The 21,200-nt window shown below is 38.2% G+C and overlaps 7 protein-coding genes across 7 annotated transcripts; 2 read left to right on the top strand and 5 right to left on the bottom strand.

Moving 5' to 3' along the window:
* Positions 1 to 104: 104 nt before the first annotated feature.
* On the bottom strand, positions 105 to 2,192 carry FDP41_011980 (uncharacterized protein; the record flags this gene model as incomplete). The annotated part of the gene is made up of 4 exons (XM_044702449.1): positions 105 to 197; positions 321 to 786; positions 850 to 1,206; positions 1,489 to 2,192. The coding sequence occupies 4 exons, from the start codon at positions 2,190 to 2,192 to the stop codon at positions 105 to 107; spliced, it is 1,620 nt and encodes a 539-aa protein (XP_044566832.1).
* Positions 2,193 to 2,449: 257 nt separating this feature from the next.
* On the bottom strand, positions 2,450 to 5,020 carry FDP41_011979 (uncharacterized protein; the record flags this gene model as incomplete). The annotated part of the gene is made up of 1 exon (XM_044702447.1): positions 2,450 to 5,020. The coding sequence occupies one exon, from the start codon at positions 5,018 to 5,020 to the stop codon at positions 2,450 to 2,452; it is 2,571 nt and encodes an 856-aa protein (XP_044566831.1).
* Positions 5,021 to 7,736: 2,716 nt separating this feature from the next.
* On the top strand, positions 7,737 to 12,707 carry FDP41_011978 (uncharacterized protein; the record flags this gene model as incomplete). The annotated part of the gene is made up of 1 exon (XM_044702446.1): positions 7,737 to 12,707. One exon carries the CDS (start codon positions 7,737 to 7,739, stop codon positions 12,705 to 12,707), a length of 4,971 nt encoding a protein of 1,656 aa, XP_044566830.1.
* A 157-nt stretch (positions 12,708 to 12,864) lies between these two features.
* Positions 12,865 to 14,028, top strand: FDP41_011977 (uncharacterized protein; the record flags this gene model as incomplete). Its single annotated transcript, XM_044702445.1, has 1 exon — positions 12,865 to 14,028. The coding sequence occupies one exon, from the start codon at positions 12,865 to 12,867 to the stop codon at positions 14,026 to 14,028; it is 1,164 nt and encodes a 387-aa protein (XP_044566829.1).
* Positions 14,029 to 14,157: 129 nt separating this feature from the next.
* FDP41_011976 (uncharacterized protein) lies at positions 14,158 to 14,679 on the bottom strand (the record flags this gene model as incomplete). Its single annotated transcript, XM_044702444.1, has 1 exon — positions 14,158 to 14,679. The coding sequence occupies one exon, from the start codon at positions 14,677 to 14,679 to the stop codon at positions 14,158 to 14,160; it is 522 nt and encodes a 173-aa protein (XP_044566828.1).
* A 302-nt stretch (positions 14,680 to 14,981) lies between these two features.
* FDP41_011975 (uncharacterized protein) lies at positions 14,982 to 16,993 on the bottom strand (the record flags this gene model as incomplete). The annotated part of the gene is made up of 4 exons (XM_044702443.1): positions 14,982 to 15,220; positions 15,298 to 15,314; positions 15,387 to 16,377; positions 16,438 to 16,993. The coding sequence occupies 4 exons, from the start codon at positions 16,991 to 16,993 to the stop codon at positions 14,982 to 14,984; spliced, it is 1,803 nt and encodes a 600-aa protein (XP_044566827.1).
* A 278-nt stretch (positions 16,994 to 17,271) lies between these two features.
* On the bottom strand, positions 17,272 to 20,812 carry FDP41_011974 (uncharacterized protein; the record flags this gene model as incomplete). The annotated part of the gene is made up of 2 exons (XM_044702442.1): positions 17,272 to 19,450; positions 20,016 to 20,812. The coding sequence occupies 2 exons, from the start codon at positions 20,810 to 20,812 to the stop codon at positions 17,272 to 17,274; spliced, it is 2,976 nt and encodes a 991-aa protein (XP_044566826.1).
* Between the last annotated feature and the right edge of the window lie 388 nt (positions 20,813 to 21,200).

Raw genomic sequence — 21,200 nt, 5'->3', positions numbered from 1 at the left:
CGTCATTCTTTGTTGAAAAGATACATTGTTTTCATCAGGAGAATATAAATTTCTAATGAAACAGACTAGAATCTCTTATCATTGAACTGATTTATCATTATCACCTAATGCTTCTTCTTATGACCTACTTCTTCAAATCCCAAATATCTCTTGACCAATTCATAGACTCCAAATGTGACACCATGAGCAGGTATGCCCTAATGTTGGTTGTCAATTCCACATGTCCAAAGAAAACAAAATCAATTGAAATACATTTATGGTTATCATTCCACCACCCATTCGTTCATACCGTGAACTCGTGAAAATTTTCATCGACTTACCTTCAACATGCTTGGTACAAACCCCTTAAACAGAGCCTTAGTTCCTTCTTGTTGAATAATTTTAACAAATGCGTCCATCATACCTGTATAGGTCGTCGCAGTCGCCACTTGTCCATGCAAATTCGCTTTCAAATTCTTTTTAGTGACCACTAACTCATGAGCTCCTTGCATGATCATTCTCGTTTTTACCACATGAAGTGGATAAAACAATGTTTGACTCAATACCGATGATGCAGATCCACAAAACATTAAACCACCAATACTTGGTTGACCATTTGGACTATGATTCACAAGTACCTGTTTCATGGCATCATAGGTCATTAGAGAAAATCCAGAAGTCCAAATGGTATTTAGAATGTTTGGAATAACTCCTCTAAAGAATGGTTGAATAGGTCCTTCGTTTTTAGCAATTTTGAAAATGGCATCAAACATTCCATGATATTCACCTGTTGGAGCGACAGAGAGTCTTTAGATATTCGAAGTAAATTCGAACAACAACAACAAAAACACACATTCTCTCTCTACATACCTTGTTTTGACCACTTCCAAGGGATACAACGCCGTATGACAAATCACACCCGAGGATGATCCAGCAATAAATGTAATGACATTCGAACTTTGATCTCCATTCATTTTAGTTAACAGATTTTTCACTTGTTCAAAGGCAGCATATTTAATGGCCTTTTCTGGAGCTGATTTGATAATATTCACACCATTTCCTCTGAAAAGACCTTTCACTCCTCCTTCTGTGTAAATTTCTTTAAGACCCATCCACATGGAAGGAGGTTTTTTCGTTTGAACTTGATAAATAACTTTTAAACGTTCCATGGGTGCTGTGACGGTTTTGCTGATGGCTCCTGCGAGACCACCTGCAAGAACTGCCTTACTGAATGATTTGAAAAGCACACCAATGTGTATGTATTTGTGAATCAGTAATAAAAAAATTAAAAGTATTAAAAAAGAGAAGGACAAGAAGAAACATGTGTGATGAGATCATGTGTAATTTGTTCATAGTCACACCCATTGCCACCACCACCAACACCGCCATAGATGTGAGTGAACATTTCAATAAAATTATTCATCAAATTCGAAAAAATATTTCAAAATTATGACAATTGCATCACATGTTTGGAATTCGTTTGGGTATCGCACACTCACATTCACTCACCTTGCATTATTCAGAAATGAAAAAGGTCCTTTCGAAGTGACCACTGCATGTTCTTGAATTTTCTGTCTTGACACCAATACCAAATCCACATCGTCACTCAATAAAGCACTTGCCTCTCTCCAATATTCCACTACTGACTCGAGAGTTACTTCAGGAACGAGACACAACAAGTCCCGAAATTCCTCAAATGAAATTTGTGCATCTTGATTGGTGTCCATTCGATTCAATAATTTTTGAATAAATTCTTGAAAAGTCTCCATTTGATCGCCACCACCACCACTCAATTTATAGACTTTTTGAATTCCTTGCATCATTTCATTGGCATCGAGTTTTCCATCCTTGTTGGTATCGAGTTGTTGAAAAATGAATTGTAATTCCTCGTATCGATGAGAGACAAATTTTGAAAATTCTTCGAACGTGATGGATTGATCATGATTCGAATCGATCTGTTGAAAAATTTTGAGAAGATGACGAGAGGGAAGTTTTAATTCGTGGGCAGCTTGTTCGAACTCGGTGAGTGTTAAACGACCATCGTGGTTGCGATCAAGTTTTTGAAATGTTTCGCGAAGAGAATTGATATCAACGACGTGTGGTGGTGGTGGGTTGGAATTTGATGATGACGGTGATAAAGAATGGTGTTGTTGTTGATCAACAACATTTTGCTGTTGTAATCCACCTTTGTCGGTGTTGAGTGATTGTGTCATTGTTTAGGCGCGTTTTTTTTCCAAAAAAAAGGCAATCCAATCAAACGTCATTCCAAACGGTTTAACAAAATTTTTTTTTAGATTTTTATTTGAAGTTGGATGACGTTTTTGTATGAATTTGGTACTTGGAGGCTCAGATATTTTCAAACATGTGTGAATTTGTGTGTAAGTGTCAATTTATGTTTAAATCTTTACAAACATGGTGTGTACAGCTTTGAAGTGAAAGTTGTTGATGTCGCAAGTTGTGTGAGGCAAAATTAAGCAGTGTGGCAAGTGAGTGTGTAATTCTTGAAACCAGTGGCGATCGTGCAATAGCTTCCTCGAGTAGCAGTTTCCAAATTCCAAAGTTTAACAGTTCGATCATAAGAACCACTACATAACCATTGGTTTTGATAAGAGACAAGGCATTTTACGGCATCAGTGTGTCCAATAAGTTGTGCCTCTCTGTTCCATGTTTTTGGATCGTAAATAGAAATGGTTTGGTCTTTGCTACCACTGCACAACATTCCCTTATGATAGCACAATGAGAGAACTCCGTTGGTATGAGCCTTGATTTGTTTCAAAAACTTTGAACCTGCTCTAATGTCCCAAATTCTAATGTAACCATCATAGGTTCCTGCAACCAAGGTATTATAGGTTGGATCATAAACCAAAGACAAAACAAAGCTTTGATTTTCCAATGTGAGAGTGTTTTCAAAATTAGGTCCAGACCAAACTTTAACCTTCTTATCGCCGGAACCACTGAAAAGAGTAGTATCACTTGCACACAAAACATTGATCCAATCATTGTGAGCAGGAATACATTTGACACATGTGGCCTTCTCAATGTCCCATGCTCTAATACGATGAGAATTACCATCCTTAGATCCACTTATCAATGTTCCATAATAGCTGCACAAGGCTCCAACCTTTCCTTCACAACCAGCCAGTACATGTTGGCATTCTCCAGTACTAAAATCCCAAATACGGATTGAGTTGTCACCAGATCCACTGCAAATCTTTCCATGATGGCTATGCAAAGCAGAGACAAATCTTGAATGTCCCTTGAGAGACAAGTAATAATCAGTCAATGAATGTTTGTCGAAACCTCTCTTTGCATGTTGTTGTTGATTGTCTTGAGCTTGAGTAAACTCTTCACGAGAAAGGTCATACACTTTGATAGATCCAACACCACCGCCACTCAACAAGTAGACAATTTCATTACCAGAAGTAGTGTTGTGATGAATGACTTGAGAATTTCCAGATGCATTGGGCAATTTAGGAGATTGTGACTTGGCTTGTTGTTGCATTCCACTTACTGCTCCGTTACTGAGGTCACTTAGAGGTGGAGTACTACTTGAGGTGCTAGCACTACTACTGCTAACACTGCTTGCAGCACTTTTTGGTGTGATTGCAATTGAACTATTAAAGTATAGATTATTAGGAGAAGGATTAGTAACTGGAGTTGTGAACATCATTCGTCCATTATTGTTTGTAATGGATGGAGTAGTGGTAAATGGAGATGTAGGTCCAACAACACCATTGTTGCTGTTGTATTTTCTTGGATTTGATCCGGAACTTAGTGGTGTTGTAGAAATTGGAGATTCCATAACGATTGGCATTCCATTCATGGGCATCATTCTGTTTGGTGACATGGTCAAATCTTGATTCATGGTGCTTGGGAAGAAAGAGTCCATGTTGGAAGAGTTATTATTCATACCTCTGTTTGGTGTTGCTAATACACTCAATCGATTGGTTTGCATAAGATTAGTATTTGGAGCATCACTTCCATTGGAACCAAAGCTATTACTTCTATTGTATCTTCCTGGAGTGTTTGTGACATTTGCCGGTGTTGGTGATTTTCTTGGAGAAATCAACAATTGTTGAGCAGGATTGGTCATGAGAGAGTATTGAGAAATTGATGAGCCATAGTCTCCCACAATGTTGCTTGATCCCATAAATGGTTGAGAAGAACCATCATTGAAACCAACTGTACCATTTCCAGCACCCACAGCTGACCATGAAGAGGTTGTGCAGGTTGAAGAAGGAGAAAGAGGTCTTTCTACACCACCAGTACCAGTCGTGATGCCGTTCATCTCTGTTGGGCTTGGACTGTTACCAACAGTGGAAGTACTATGACTACCACCACTTTTTGCATTCTCCTTTCTTCTGTATTCATCCAAAACCTTATTAAGCCTTTGTATTTCACATTGGCATTGATAAAGCTCACTTGACAATTTAGCAATCTTATTTTCAAGGAAAATCTTCTCATTGACCCATCCATGAGGACTCATATTTGGTGAGTTCAAAAGAATGGAAGACTGTCCAGGTGATGACATCATTAACATGTGTTGCTGATTGGTAAGATGGACCATGGTTGGTGTACCTTGATTACTGTTACTTCCGTTCAAACTTGCTCCTGACTTTCTTCCTTTCAGAGGAGATCTAATGAAAAAGTCATTGTCAGCTGCTTCCTGTTGAGGAGGAGAGTAATGATGGGCAGTTCCATTATTACTATTATTCTGATGGGTTGAGTAGAAGAATTCATTGTCAGAGATGATGGTAGGATCTTCTTCGTCAATATCTTTAATCAGGTCTCCAATGGTACTGTTGCCATTGGTTTGGCTTCTGTCAATCAAATTACCTCTATCATGTTGCTCACTGGTGTTCCTTGTGATAATACCAACAGAAGCGTTATTGTTGGATGTTTGGGAGTCCTCTTGTCGGCTTGGCATCAAGAGAGGAGAAGAAAGACCTTGTTGATGACGTGGGCTAGAGGAACTATTGACAAGGTTGCCCCAAATGCTATTGTTTGCAGTAGAATTAATCTTCGAAGGTGAATTTATCATCATGATGATTCTTAGAAATAATCTCTTGGTGGTGGGTTCTTAGTAGAAATAAGTTAAGGCTGTTTGTACTCTAACTAGTGTGGTATGAATGTATGTGTACTGTGCTACAGCGTATTGACAATGCTATTTGAATAATTGTGTTTTTACAATATATAATAGCAGAATTAATAAATAAATGTAGAAAGCAAATACACTCGTAAATCCTTAGTGCAAGTAAATGTCTAACACAACAATAGTTGAATTCTTTGTAGGATCTTCTCCTTCTCAGTACAACTAGATTGCGTCGTGTAGGACGATGAGTGAAAATAAATTATCTGTGGTGAGTGGCCATTGTCAACACATGTGTGGTCACCATAGCCATAGAGACACCCATATTCATACAAGTGATGATGATGATGATAACAGTTGGTCCATGATGAGAGTTGGTAAATGTTTCAACATTCGATGATGGGATATTTGATTTGGGCCGTGATGAAAAGCAGTCGTAGGAAAGCCATCGAGAGTTGTTAAAGAATCATCATACATTGTATTGTATTAGCATAGACAACAGTATGACATTGGAAATTTGGAAATTGGTGAATATAGAAGCATACGACGGTAGGTTGGAGTAGTTTCATTCATTTTCGTGTACATCAAAGTTGCACATCGAGATGGAAAGAGAGAAATGATGGAACGGGAAGATGTGCAATTGAATGAATTCATAGATGTGAATACAATAAGTCTTAGAGACAAACACATGATGAATATGACTCTACATACCTAAAAATCTTCTTGTTCTCTTCTGATAACCAGCAGCAAGTCAAGTTCCATAAATGGATGAGTGTGGTCACACACAAGATCAAATGAGAAGGGACACGCACATTACGGGTGCAATGTCAAAACGCATGGATGTATACATAAATTAATGTTACATTCATCGTGATGATTCAACATTGAATGTTGGTCATAACAAGTTTCATAGTCGAACACCATCGGATCAGATAACAACAGTTAACAAATACACAAAAAGCAAAATGAAAATTGAACTTACACAAAGATCAAACAAGAATCGGGACGAATGAATCCAATCCAATATTGGGAGTAGTATAGAATCCACAGCACCACAACACGAACGCTCTCTGAATATCGTGAGAGTTATATATTATTATTGGAGGTGGAAACGACTCTCTCTTTCAAAAATGAAATACAGGCCTGAAAGAGTTGTAATCGGTTTCGGCTTGTTGTTTTCTTGTGTTGCTTCCGTGATGGTGGATCGGTCAAGAGGTGTATCACTTGTGTTATTACGGTAGAGAGAGAGCGAATGAACGACTTCTAGAGAGAGAAAATGAAGAAGGAGATGAAACAATGCACTTGAACAAGCTTCGGATAGAGAGAACGAAACAAATTGCGTACTAAACCACAGGGATATTAGAGAACACACGCTATTCTCAAAGAGTACTTACGGAATCACACACTCACAACAGGCCTATGATGAGAGAAAGTGAGAGTGGACGACCTTTGCGCCGGCTCGTAGCTAGCCTGTTTGTTTGAGAGAGAGAGTAATCAAAACTGGGGCTGCAGCTATTTTCCAGAGAGGAGATTAGCTTTTCTGCAGTTGGTGGAAGAATTAGAGAGTTTTTTTTTGGATGGCTGCCTTTGGAATCACACGCTGCTCTCTCTAGGAGTACAACACGGAGAGAAGTGTCACCACAGCAGAAGCAAGAAACTCACACCTGTTTGATGGAGAAGGTTTTGACGCTATGGTACTGTTGTTATTGTTGAGGGAACACAGAAAACGATGGATTTGGAACAACCTAATGAAGGGAATCACACAGAGCAGCAAAGTGGTGAGTGTGGTGTTGGATAATGAAAATCGGAATTGAATATATATGGGTTTCAGAACATACACATTACAGGTCATTCAGAATCAAAATTGGGACCACACCATTACAAGGATGAACATTGATCAAGGCAATGAAGGTATGAGAGCGTTGTTGTTGTTGTTGATTTCAATCGAGAATGATGTGTATTGTTGTTGTTGAATGTATCGAAACCGAAAGAGTTAGTTCATTATTCACTTGTCTCGTACACTCGAGGAGATGTTCTTTGAGAAGTACGTACCTTTCCAAGATCAAGAATACAACGTTGTTGTTATGAGACAATACACAGGAGAGTGGTGAGAGATTGTCTCCTTGTTCCGACAATAATCCTCCAACAAGAGGTGGTCTCGAAGTTCGATTATTAATCAAAGGACTCTGGAGTGTTGGATACCTTCTTCGGAATGTATCTTTTTCACAAATTGTTGATAGAATTGGGAAAAGGAGTTGACTATTTGTTTTTTGTGCAGTGTTGTAAACGATCTCGTGGTCTTGAAGCTTTCCGGCCCTCTATTGTAAACTTTTTACATGGCTTTTGTCAAAATTTGATTTAGGTCGATGAATTGAACACAAACAAGGTAAGACTCCCAAATCAAATATAGTAAGCCCCATAAAGGGTTTATTTAAAAGGTACATTCTTCTTGGTCCTCCTTCTAAAGAAAAAACCATTGTGAAAGACAGATAGATGGTTTCATGTTTCTGATGCTTTCAAAAGTAAATATTCACAGAGGTTGTTCCAATCACACATGAATGTTTTCACCTACCCTGGCCACCAACACAGAAAGTTGGCTCAAAGTTGTCAGTCGAAGCTGTCATGAAGAGCCAAGTTATTCACATCATTTCCAAATTCAAACTAAAAAATGCAAAAACCAAGAAGGTTACATCCTCACAAATCCTCTTCCTCTCACCATCCCCAACCACCTCCGACGACGACGACTTTCAATCACTCTTCAACAACAACTCAGGATGGAAGCACAAATATGATAAATCACACAACTACAAATAATAATGGCGTTGGAATCTATAATAATGTTTCTACGACAGGAGCAACCTCTCCATCAACAACAAGTACTTTCAATCAGACTCAACAGATACCAACAATTTCAACTCCCGCAAATATTCCGAGTGGTGGTAGTGGTCATCATCATGGAGGCATGTCATCATCCTCATCAGGTTCCTCCTCCTCTACGTATAGAAAATATATTTTACTCGTTCACGAAAAAGATTTCAGTGAACAAGAAATTATTATAAACGGAAAAGCCTTGAATTGGCTTCAAATAGGAGACATTCTGGAAATTACACAACCGAAAGCTCCCCCAAATTCAATTCCCATTCATGAACAGCCTGTTATGGCATCATCTCCTATTTCTTCCTCTCAGTTAATTGTAACAGGAGGAACATCCACACCCATCGACATTTCAAGCACAACAAATCAAAACACGTTGGACAATAATTTTTCTTCGTCTCCCTTTTCTTCATCGTTCCGAGAGAAAAATTTATCAATCAGAGCTCCAACACCTCCAACAATGGGAAGTACTGGAGCAATGAAACAACAAGCACCTTCGGTTGGAAATGTCACCATTAGTAATAATATCAATCAAAATACCAATTCTACTACGAACTCAAATTCAACAACAAACAAGGCATTCATTGTAAAAATTTCCTCCCTCGAAACAATGAAGGGAATCCAATATTTGAGTATTTTAAAAAGCATTGCGGATATTTTCGAATTTCAACCAAGAAGAGAAGTGTATTTGCGAGTAATTCCAAAAGAGAACGCCATGTTGGATTATGTAGTATTTTCATTGAGAGATCACTTTCTCTCTAGGTCTGATATGTGGCGATTTGGCCTCTATCTGAATGACACAAGCGTGTACGAATCAAAAATGTTGACATGGCATGGTGGAATTCGTGTACAAGTCAAGGAATTGATGAAAGAAAGTGTTGGAAAAGTATCAGCCGGACTTATCGTTTATGGCCACACAAAAATTACATACCGTTCTAAATCTGCTGTTATTTATTGGCTATTTCAAATGAGTAGGGAAATGTGGGAATATGATGAATATGGAAATTTAAATTTTGAAAGAGTAATTAATGGATTTATTAAGACTGTATTTGATAGATGGAGAGAGATTGGTGTCAACCATTCGCTCTCAATTGTTCTCTTTTCTAGGCATTACTTGACGGAAGATGACCAAAATAATTCCTTCTCAGAGAATAGAGAGGAAGATATGGCATCTCTTGGTAATAAGACAAGCATTTTTCATTCTATACTAGGCTCAAAAGATGGAAGAAGATATGTTGACTTTTATAAGGTAGTAGACTGGAGTGAAACTCAACGAACAAGGTCCCAATTTATTCGAGTAAGGTTAAAAACAGAATTTTTAAAATTCCAATCATACATTCAGAGCGTATGTGAGAGAGAGAAAGTATCACTCACCAACTCGTCGGCACCAGATGGAAATTTCATGGAAGCAATCAATCTAGTCCTTAACAGTTTTGACAAGTATTACCTAAATCGTGACTTGTCACGTACAGGTCAAGTTATTCTATTGGTATCACCTGGTTGTGGAATGTTTAATGTACAAATACCATTACTTGGAAAGATCACAACAAAGAGATTGATGGATGTAGGTCTTTCGGTTGACCTCATTGCATTATCTGTGCCTCCTCTGCATTCCGTTCCAATTTTCAAGTACAAGAAGAAAGAAATTGGCTTTTCTCACAATGCTGAGTCTCCCTCAATGAAAGAATATACTTACTATCGATCACCAGATTGGATCAACATTACATTCTATCGAGACAACTACTTCAAAAATGATATTAATCAAGACTATGACGATTGTGAATGCTCGGATGGTGCCACTAATTTATTCCTTCCTGTTTCCAAAATGCCCAACCTGGACAACCTCCCGACAAATTTGCCTCTTTTTGAAAAGTACTGGCTAAACATTCAAGCTTTCAACATGAACAACTCCTCATCTAATTCTCACAACAGTCTGACCGAACTTTTTCGTCAACATGATGACCATGTGTTCAAAATTTTCCAAATCAACAGACTCACGCAATCCACAAGTAACACCTCCACCTTGTCACATTCTTCATCAATGCCTCATCCTAAAAAGACCTTGAGCTCTCTCAGTAATGATTCTGTTATTCATAACACACCAACAAAAAAGAGGGACATGGAAAGTGGACCTAATGCAATCATTAGTCCAAAGTCATCTCATGGTCATCACATGGTTGTAGTAGACCCTCATCTCGAAGAGTTGAGACATATCGACAGCCAACACCACAATTTTCCAAGCAGTTCAGGCAGTACAGGAGCTACTCACGAATCATTCATGGACCAAGGTCTAAACTCAAATTCCAGCACTCCAAGCAACGCCACTTCACATCCTCCAGCTCATCATTCTTCTCAACACCAATCGGTAGGAAATCATCATCACCACCACCAACAAGGCAACAATTCTTTTTCTGGCTCTGCGAGTACTGCTACCAATATTAACAACAACTCCAACGCTCAACACAGCTCAACTACTCTTTTGAGACGACACTCACCTCATTCTGGAGCAAAAGAATTCATGGCTGAATTTGCAGAAAGACATAAGGCCAAAGAACTCTTCTACATGAAACTCTACAACCCATTTCATTTGGACTCTGAAAGCCTATCAAGTCCAAGTGCTCTTCAAAGTAATAACCAACAAAACACGTTCCACAGAAGAAGATGGGGCCATCTCCATCCTAGTTCGGGTTTGAGGCCGACTCAAAAAGCCGAATACATCAAACACTTTCTCCTTAATGTGAATTGGCAAAGTATGACAGAACCTGCATGTCTGCCCCTCACTACAGATTATTGGCCAGAGAGTGCACTTAAAATTCTCAATGATTTTGACTTGCATACCCACAGTATTACGGATACAAATGATATTTATCAAAACAATATTGCAACACTTGTGAGAGAGCTGGTTTGTCAGAGATTACATCAAGGTTTCCAATTGTTCAATGATGATGTGCCCAAGGATCCTCTTACAAACGAACCACTTATTTTGGAAAATGCATCGAACACCAATTCCGATCACAGCAATGTCACCAATAATAAGGATACGGCAGACTCGGACACACTTTCGACGAGTAGTTCTGTCTCCAACACCGAGTCAAGCAATGGAGTTAAAAAAGGAGGTCGAGCTGTTAGAGGAGCCCTACGAGGAAGAGGAAGCATGAGAGGTCGCAGAAATGCTACACATGCATCGTCTTCCCATTCCATATTTTCAAACTCAGACTCAATAACTCATTCTGCCAATGACAGTATGTTGTCCAAATTACAAAAGTCGAGACCTCAAAAGATGGAATACTGTCTTTCATCTGCAAATCAATTCCATAGAATCACGTACAACCCCAACATCTCGAACATGATCACTATTGAGAGATATGTTCCAAAAGCCTCCAACAAGCCACTGGCTGAAAAGAGCCTTTCAAACTCAAGCAATAACATTTCCAGTTTGGCTTCCTCTCAAAGTGTTCCCAATAACAGCGCCGATCCATTTAACAATGCAAGATCTAGCTACACTTACCGATACATGTTATGGAATCCAACTCTTGACAGTTATGAATCTCGAGTGACTCGTTTTAATTCTTCAGTTGATTATAACTGGAACAAATTAGATTACCTCATTTGCGGAGATCACAATCAAATGACAGACGAACTTCATAACAGATCACTACAATTTCATCTCGTTCCAATCATGAACTCAAACAAACATTTATTCTCGTCCACGACACAGCTCTTTGGAGCCTTTAACAACAATTCCAGCTTCTCGAGTACGCATTCTCCTTCTGCAAATCTATCAGGTACGACTTCATCTTCGAATGGTGACCTTTTTTCACAAGCTCTGTCAAATTCCAACGAGTACGCTGAAAGGATTAAGAGTTTTAGAAAATTCAAAGACTCCATTATCAATAGAAATTTCAGAGCAATGGATGGTGACGGCATTGATGTCATGATTATCGGAGAAGAGTCATCTTCCAAAGACACCTCCCCTCAAACCAACTCCAATAGTGCTCAGCAATTTCTGCCTCAACAAACGGCCTCTCACTCCATTCCCGTCTCTTCTGTTAAAACATCAAAATTCCAATATGTTCCTCAAGAGGGTGGTATTGATGACAATAGTCGTGTTGAGTGGATCAATATTGTTTATAAGGGAACATATCATCCGGCAGAGTTTTGGGCCTTCAAAGTACAATGGCTGGTATGTACTGCAGCCTTAATCGATGAGTTTTTGCAATCACTCGCGAGGAGAGCTCGCCAGTGTGGTTTTGCCATGATTCAAACACCTGCTGAAATTGATAATTATACCAATTATGTTCATGCGTCAAAGCAGGCTGCTGAGAGACTTGTGCATGGAAATTACAACTCCAAGCAAGAGGTCAAACAAGACTCCAAACAAGGTTTTGATCCTTTGGAAAATATTCATCCATTCAGGAGTTATGTCAGAATTCCTATTTCATCTTTCGAAGTCATGTACACAATTAGAAATGCAGTGTGTGAACATCCTTTCAATTTCATCCCTGATTCCTTCCAGAGAAAACTCTCGAAAAGATTTATTCACAACAGTGGGTGTATTATTTTGCATATTGATGTTGTGAAGGGTACAGACACAGCATTGATCACTTGGATCGACAACCCTTTTCAAACTTTTGACTTGTCAATTGCTCCTCTCGTCAAACAGAATGAAATTTTGAATCTACTTCGTAAATTGGTGTTTTCAGAATCAGCAAATAATGCAATTAAGGTTTCTCCAGCCACCATTTATTCACCGCATGAGATGTGATGAGTGGAACCTATCTTTTAATATTATTCTTGAGTGTGCATGTACAACCGCGCGCTTCAATACACATAAAACGTTTTCGAAAGTTATGAAACTCAATCAAATTGAAGAGGTAGATGAAAGACCAACACTTTTGGAAATTCCGAACAAAACCAAAAAAATGCGCTCAAAACTCTCCTTGCTTCATTCGGCTTCGTCGTTGTTGATGCACCACAACCCATCAAGAGCATCAACGATTTTAATTTCCAAAGACCGCGCATCCATCTACCATGGCGTGAGAACTTTTGGATACGGAAACAAAATATTGAGAAATCAAGTGGATGATCCATTCTTTGAAGAGGCTTTGCAAAGTCATGAATCGATTGCAAACATTTCCGAACCACCATCACCTTCCACTATCACCTCTATGAGAACTGATATCTCTGGTAATGGTTCGGTCTATAGTAGAATTGGAAGCAGACCATTCTCCCCAGAGGTGGCTTCTATTTTAATGGCACCAATTCCCGATGAAGATATTGAAGTTAAGCCTGATGGTATTTTGTATCTTCCCGAAATTAAATACAGAAGAATTTTGAACAAGGCATTCGGGCCTGGTGGTTGGTGTCTCATTCCAAAATCAGACTACAAAATTGAGAATGGACATGTTATTCAAGAATTTGCATTGATATGTCATGGACAATTTGTAAGCCAATCATTTGGAGAGCAAACTGTTGATACCTCAGGCTATAAGAGCATTGGAAGCTCTCTCGAAGGAGCAAAATCAAATGCACTAATGAGATGCTGTAAAGACATTGGAATTGCAAGTGAACTTTGGGATCCAAACTTCATTTTGGAGTGGAAAGAGAAAAATGTTGTGGCAGTGTTTTGTGAGCATGTGAAAACACAACAAACCAAAAAGCTGTACCGAAGAAAAGATAGAGAAATTGGCTATCCTTATGTCGAGAAAAAGTCAGCATTTAGCAACAAGGATACCACCCCTCCCGTTGCTAATACTGTGACCACTGCAGATGAAATCAGCGAATTAGATGTGTCTCCACCTTCTGCTTCGGTCGTACATGGAGAAGAGTCCATGTTTGACAACTTTGCTACTCAAGATGACGGTCCAGCTCAATATTCAAAACAACCCGTTGCACCATCATCTTCTTCACAAAAGAAAGGATTTTCATTTAACCCAACGCAACCAATTCCATTTGGAAAATTTAAGGGAAAGCTTTCGGATGATGTATTCCACCTTCCAGATTTCCAAAGCTATCTCAGTTACTTAGAGAAGAACAACATTCAACCAGGCTACGTTAAACAATTGAAACAATATTACAAAAAGTAATTGTTGAATACGACGTTCGATCAATAAATGTCAAATCCAAATCTATTCCAATCCTAAAATCCGATCTCTGCGTTTCCTCGATAGAAATCCTTGACAGTTCAATCTTCAAAAACAACTCGAGAGTTCAATTTATTGCTCTTGGTACAATCTTCCTGAGCCAATCGGTTTCTGGAAATCCATATATTTTGGCAATTGATCTGGAATGTCAATTACACGATTCTCATAATTCACATGAGCTGTGGGAGAGAAAAATTGTTTCACGTCCTCATCACTTTGCAACATATCCCTCGGACAAAATTCTTGTTTCATGTCATCATAGACACAACCCAAAGTTCCAATGACAGGATATTCAGGCATTCCTTGTGCCATATAACCACCACATTGTCCACAATAATATCCCTCCATTCGGTCCGAGATTTTCACAGTTTTTAACACAGTGTCCTTTCCGTGCGTCCATTCGAAATTATCTTTTGAAATTCCAATGACAAGAGCCACTGGAGCTGAGGTGGCCAATCGACAATTTCTGCAATGACACAAACCACAGTAGAGGCGAGTGTTGCCTTTCACAGAGAAGCGTAATTGACCACATCGACAGGATCCAGTTCTTTGAACAGTGTTGCTGCAAGTGGTGGCAGTATTTTCTGTTGACATGGTGATTACAAGCTTTTTATTTGTTTTGATGTTCTCATTATGAGTGCGATTTTGAATACTAATCGTTGAGGAGGAATGGAAAATTTCCAAACGAATGTTGTGGTCGGTCAAATGGTTGTTCGCCAATCAATATCGAAAGTGACCTGTTAGGATGTTTTTTCAACAAAAGAAATAACAACAGTAAAATTGATTGACTTTGAAACAACAGCAATTCATTGTTGAAAGTTGAAATTGCACCGTCACAAATAAAATGTAATATTGTCCAGAAAAAGTCAGTCAGGTAAAATCTCAAAATCTTGGTGTTACAACCTGTTGTTGGATGATTCTTCAAAATGCTTTTCCACAATGGGTTTCAAATGATCTCTTGGAGTGAGATACAATGGATATTTCTTAGAGTCAATATATAACATGGATTGATCATGACTCGTTTCTGGAAATTTTTCATCATGTTCATGTGTCAACTTGAAGTGTCTGACCAAATTAATGAGCGCAAAATGCAACTCGGTACTGGCAATCCTACTTCCAGGACACTTTCGAGCACCTACGAAGGATGAATTTAAAAAGGTCAGTTGTTTCATCAGGAATTTGTTTTTTTTTGACATTATATTTCTCACTTACCAATTCCAAAAGGAAGACTTTACAATGTTTTTCAATTAAAAGAATTCATAATGTCACAACATGATCATCATGACCTTCTTAACACTTACTTGCAATACATGGATTTGGGAGCGAGTGGATGTCCCTTTTCATGTCTCTCTGGAATAAACTCTTTCGCTCGAGGCACATATTTTTCATTCATACTTGGATGATACGTCATAATAATCACTCGAGTGTTCTTTGGAATTAAATAACCATTCAATTCAATGTCATTCAACAACCATCTTCCATTGGTCAAGTAAGAGAAAGAATTCATTCGAAGAGTCTCTTCCAAGAAATGTCTTGTCAATTTCAATTTCTTGTACTTGTCTGCAGTCACTTGTAAACCAAATTCAGAAGTAAATTCATCCACTGAAGGCTCTCCAAATACTTGTCTCAACTCTTCATATAACTTTTCTTGATACTCCTTGTGATGGGCCAAACGATAAATTTCATTGACCATAATTCGTGAAGTAATGTCCACACCTCCTGTTATAAACGCACTCAAAACACCAGCTGTTTTCTGTTCAGGATTAGGCATTCCAGAGGCTCTTTCATCGATCAATTCCTTCAAACGAGGCATGTCTGGATTTGGATTCTTGTCAAACATTTTGACAAATATTTTACAACCTTGAAAGGATTTGTTGAGAAGAAATTCCATTTCTCGATATTCACGAGTTTTAAACAACTTGTAAAAAGGAGGTTTCATACCGAGAGCAATTGCTATATCTGTTCCTCTTACACTTGCATCCACAAATTCATCAATACTCCAAGGAAGTTGTTTTTCCACAAGTTCACTGTTCACATTCACACCAAGAAAAACTTTTGTGACTGCTCGAAATGTATACACAGAGGTAATGTCAAAGGCATTGGCAAGCTTGTAAGTATTCTTGAAAGGTCCATTCTGTTGTTCTACTTTTTGCAATTTACTGATGACAAGTTTCAAAAAGTCACTATTGAGTTGAGTGATTTGTGGCAGGCTGACTTTTTCCAAGTTTTCAGGTTTCATGGCAATGTTGTATAAATTTCGAATGGATTGCCAATCTTCATAATAGTTCATTTCTAGTGTGGGAGTGATCATTGAAATGTTCAACAAATAGGTGGCTGTCACTTGTCACTTACCTAAAGGTAACAATTCAATATTATTTCTCTGCTTAAAATACCTCAAAGCTTGAGGAGATTCTCTTCGATCATCCTTCTTCACCACTTGTTCAATAATCTCTGGATTCGAAATGAGCAAGGCATTGTGAAAAGGTAATTTAATTTTCACCATCTCTCCATATTGTTCACACAATTCGTACAAGTATTGATTTGGAATTCCTTTATGTTTCGAGAATTCCAATAAATTTCCAATGAATGGTAAAGGTTTGGGTCCTGGAAGATCATCAAAAGATTTGAGAGATTGATGATGTGGAGGATTTGAAGAAGTGTTCATTTCTGAGAAGGAATCTTCAGGTACTTGATCGTTGTGGATCATTGTGGTCATGGATGAATTTTGATGATCGAAGGGACATTTGACAGTTGTTGTTGATGTCTTGTGCCAAGATGAAACTTTCGGCAGAGAAGACGATGATGAATGGAGTGAACCTGTGCTATGATAGGTTCTTGTGAGGGTTGTTAGTGGCAAATAGTACTTTTTCACTAAAAGGTGGTGGTGAGAAGACAATTTTCGAATCATGATTTTTTCTTCAAATGAGATCGAGTTGAAGCAACAACAATGCCTTTATATATTCCAGACATCAAAATGCACGCAGACGGACAATTTGGAGGACATGCGATGCCATCACACAGCCAATAGAATTCATGATGGAGTTAAATTTTACAGCATTGATATATAAGGACAACTTCCAATGTTGGTTTTTCATAGTTACGGATTGGATAAAATACAAAAGCAACAATTTATTCAATAACTTCTCAATCGACTAGTTGTGGGTGGTTCTCTATTTGTTTAAGATTTCAATTTTTCACAGAGTTCACCGAATTGGAAGATCCTTGTTTTTGTAAAAGTTCAGTTCTCTTTTGTTGAGCTTCCTTTCTCTTTTGAATCATTCCCTTCATTCTCTTATTGAAAATCCAATTTCGAACCAAATCATCCAACACCACATAACCCATCTTCTTTTCATCTAAAACTTCCAACAGGTGTTCACATTGTTCAGTTGTAAAATCAACATTTAAACCATTCGCAATGATTTTCATCTTTTCAACATTCAATACTGCACGTTTGTCGGACTGAGGATGGAATTTGTGGAATAATTTCTTAATATCCTCTGAGGCATTGTTCATGTTGATCGATTGCTTAATATCAGAGGATGTTAAATTTTCATCGTCACCGAGAGATTTATCTTTAGCAGCTGAGAAGAAACGATCCACCACAACATCCAAATCTTTTCTAATAAATAATTCCTTTTCGAGATCAACATTGAACTTGAATCTTAGAACAGTATCCAAAAGACTGTCACGAAGTGAAATGGCATTTTCATGATAGACCACATAGGCCTTCTTTCTTCCCAATAGCATGAAATTGATAAAGAGTCTTGTCTTATTTTCCTTGTCAATGTAGAATGATTGAAGAGTGGAGAATGGAATTTCTCTCTTAATGACACCATCCTTAAACACAAGAACAGAATCATAGGCAAATTTGAGAATTCTCTTTTGTCTCTTTCCTGATTTGGTATCTTTCTCAACCACAAAGGTTTGTTGCTTTTCCAATGAGGTAAATCTCACACCAACATCTGCAATCGTTTCAACAAGATTGTCACGTTGTTGATCCGAAACGCAATTAAATCTCTTTTGAACTTCTTGTGGAGTAGGTGTTGTGATGGACTTGGAAATGTAACCAAGATTTCCTCCTCTCTGTTCCAATTGTTGTTCAGTTTCAGATCGATGTCTAATAATGAATTCATTGGTTTGTTTTTTGGTTCTAATGTCAATAATAGTACTGAATGGAATTTCATCGAGAACAGTTCCCAATTTGGAATCTAACACGAGAAGAGATTCATTGGTAATTTTCAACAGACGTTCGCTTCCACCTTCTCCTTTTTCACCTTTCATTTGCATGAGATTGTAGGTTGTTGGAATGAACTTTTTAGAAACGAATGGAATCCAAATTTTGATTGGTTCAATAATGTCACTCAAGGATGTCCAATCGTATTTGATCTTGATGAGTCTCTGTCTTGTTTCGTTTGGAATAATGTTGAAAATATCATCAACAGCATTCTTGGTCTTGAAGTTTGGATGCAAGACATAAACTTGTTGACAGTTTGACAAGTGTTCAATCTTCATCAATCGAGCAAAAGCAACCACAGCTCTGTAAAGCAATGCTTGATATTCATCAGACATTTCTGCCCAACTCAAATCAATAATCAAGCAATATTTTCCATTGAAAATTTGACCCAAAGTTTTGTAAATATAAATCATCAACTTGTCATTGTGATTCAAGAACTCTTGTTTCAAACGATGCAAAATCAAATAAACCACAGGTAAATTGGTTCGAGTGGGTTTTCCGACGTACAAGAATCGAGTTCGATCCATTTCACTCAAATCAAACTTTTCAGCATTCTTCATCAAGTTGTCCATCGAACGTTCAAGAACCTTGTCTTGAATTTGATCATAGGTTGCACCCACCAGAGTTTCTCTTTGCAATTTGTTTGGTGTTGCTGTAGGTGTGTCAGTCGGTGTGCCTGCTCCTTGTTTTTTCACACTGCCTCTACGATCATCGGTCGTAGGTTTCTTCTCTGGTGGTGGAATCTTTCGTTCTCTTTCTGGTGGTGGACCTAAATCTTGAACGAGTGAAAGAAAGTCTGTCTCTGTACTCACAATACTCACAGGCCTCTTGTCATGAGTCATGATGACTTCATTTTGCAAGGAAACAATCAACTCGTAACCATAATCGTAAATCAGAGTGTGAAGAAAGAGTAAATCTTCCATATCAAAGGATTTGTAGTGAATGTCTTCAAAGGTAATGGAACGTTGTAAATCACCGAATGGATTCATTCCTTCTTGTTGTTTGGGATCGATGGGAAGTTGACCCAAATATCTCAACATGACATTTTGATTCTTTTGAATCCAACCATTGAGAGGCATGAGAGCAGGTGTGGCAGTATCAAACAATTCACCATTGGCCAGTTTTTGAATACTATATTATACATGTATATCATAATAAATGTATTTCATAATAATAATATATATAATAATATTAATAAGATATTATTTAGGACGGTATTGGTGATGGTTCATTTCACACACGCGAGTTCAATGTTCACATCAGACAGTCATGGAGTGGAATAGGTGTGATGGAAGAAGGATTGTTGTTGTTTCGGAGTTTGCATATTGGTACGCAGTGACAAGTAGTCATTGAGCAGAAAACAAAGCGATGAAAGAAGACACACAGCAAGGTCAATGAAGTGTTGTTGTTGTTGTTGTTGTTCAAGAAGAAGTATGATGACAGCAGACAGGTGGTTATCAAATGAATGAATGTACACACAGGAAGAATGGTCGGGTTGACATTCCAGGTGTGTCGACAAGAGAGAGATATGCAACAACACATCAACCACCACCCCATTTACATCATCATCATGACCAATCATCATCATCACACAATAGTTGGCAATAGCACCACAAATGTCATCATCATCATCATGGAATAAATCACATTATCATCATCACCATGGATTAACATCATGACAACAACAAGTACTTACACTCTTGCAATTTGAGTCAAATTAGGTCTCACATTTCCCTTCTTCCAATCATCCATTTTGATAATATCAGCATTTTGTGGCATGGCAATGGTTGGACAAATGTAACGTAAACACACAAATCCAGAGACCAATGGAAGAATCATCTTTTCAATATCAAACTTGTAGAATTCTCCATTTTGTTTTAAAAAGTAACACACAGCTCTCAATTCTCGAGGCATTTCTTCAATCATGGCATCACTTGTGATACGATCGACAAATCTCTGACACACTTCTTCAATTTGTTGAAGTCTCTTGTCAATAATTTCTTGTTTGTTATCGCCTGAAATTTTCTCTGGGTCAACTTCCAAATCGAGTGTCTCTGCTTGTTCTACCACTTCTTGAACGACCTTTCCTAAAAGTAATCTCAAGTATTCAGTACCCACTCTCTTGGTATATTTACCCATCATTTTGGAAACAATAGAGTTCACACGAAGGATGGTATTCGGATGTTGTTGTTTTCGATCAAATTCTAAACCAATCAATGATTTGATGATGGCCAATGAAGCACCAATTTCATAGGACAAACTGATGAGAGAGTCAGCAAGTTTTTCGTGTTGGGCTGGTGGAACGACATCGGCGAGAGCTTTGGCATATCTGGGATCACTGGTCATAATTTGGACAAGAAGTTTGTACTTTTTACCAATGTCACCTGCCAATTTTTGGATGCCTTTGACTGGTTTGGATGGAGCGCTGGTCGAGCTCGACGAAGAGGAAGAAACATTGGGTGATGTCGAGGACGAAAGTTTTTTCTCTGACATTTTTTTTGTGTGTCATCTTGTGAGTGCGAGTCAACAGAGAGAGAGAATGTGGTTGTCTTTCACTGGATTGGAGGGTGGAATGAAATTGACAAGTGAGTGCTCACTTGGTCGTTTGAAGAGAGGGAATTTTAATCAAACTTGTGCAGGATTGTACAAAAGAGTGCATGTTGGAAAGTATTTCATCGATAACAGGTGATTGAAAATAATGAATAAGTGATTTTGAGTGGTTCGCTGAGTGGAAGAGGTTTTTCGGGATGACCGCTTTTTGTTACAATTTTGTTTCGAAAAATATCATTAAATTCTTAATGCTCATTGAATGACATAGCCTGGAGAAGGTGTAACATCCTTCCAATTCAATAAATTTGGGACAGTGAGTGTCAATGGATTA

Source organism: Naegleria fowleri (assembly GCF_008403515.1).
Source record: "Naegleria fowleri strain ATCC 30894 chromosome Unknown tig12, whole genome shotgun sequence".
Classification (NCBI taxonomy): Eukaryota; Heterolobosea; class Eutetramitea; order Acrasida; family Naegleriidae; genus Naegleria; species Naegleria fowleri.
This window is presented reverse-complemented; position numbering and strand designations above follow the sequence as displayed.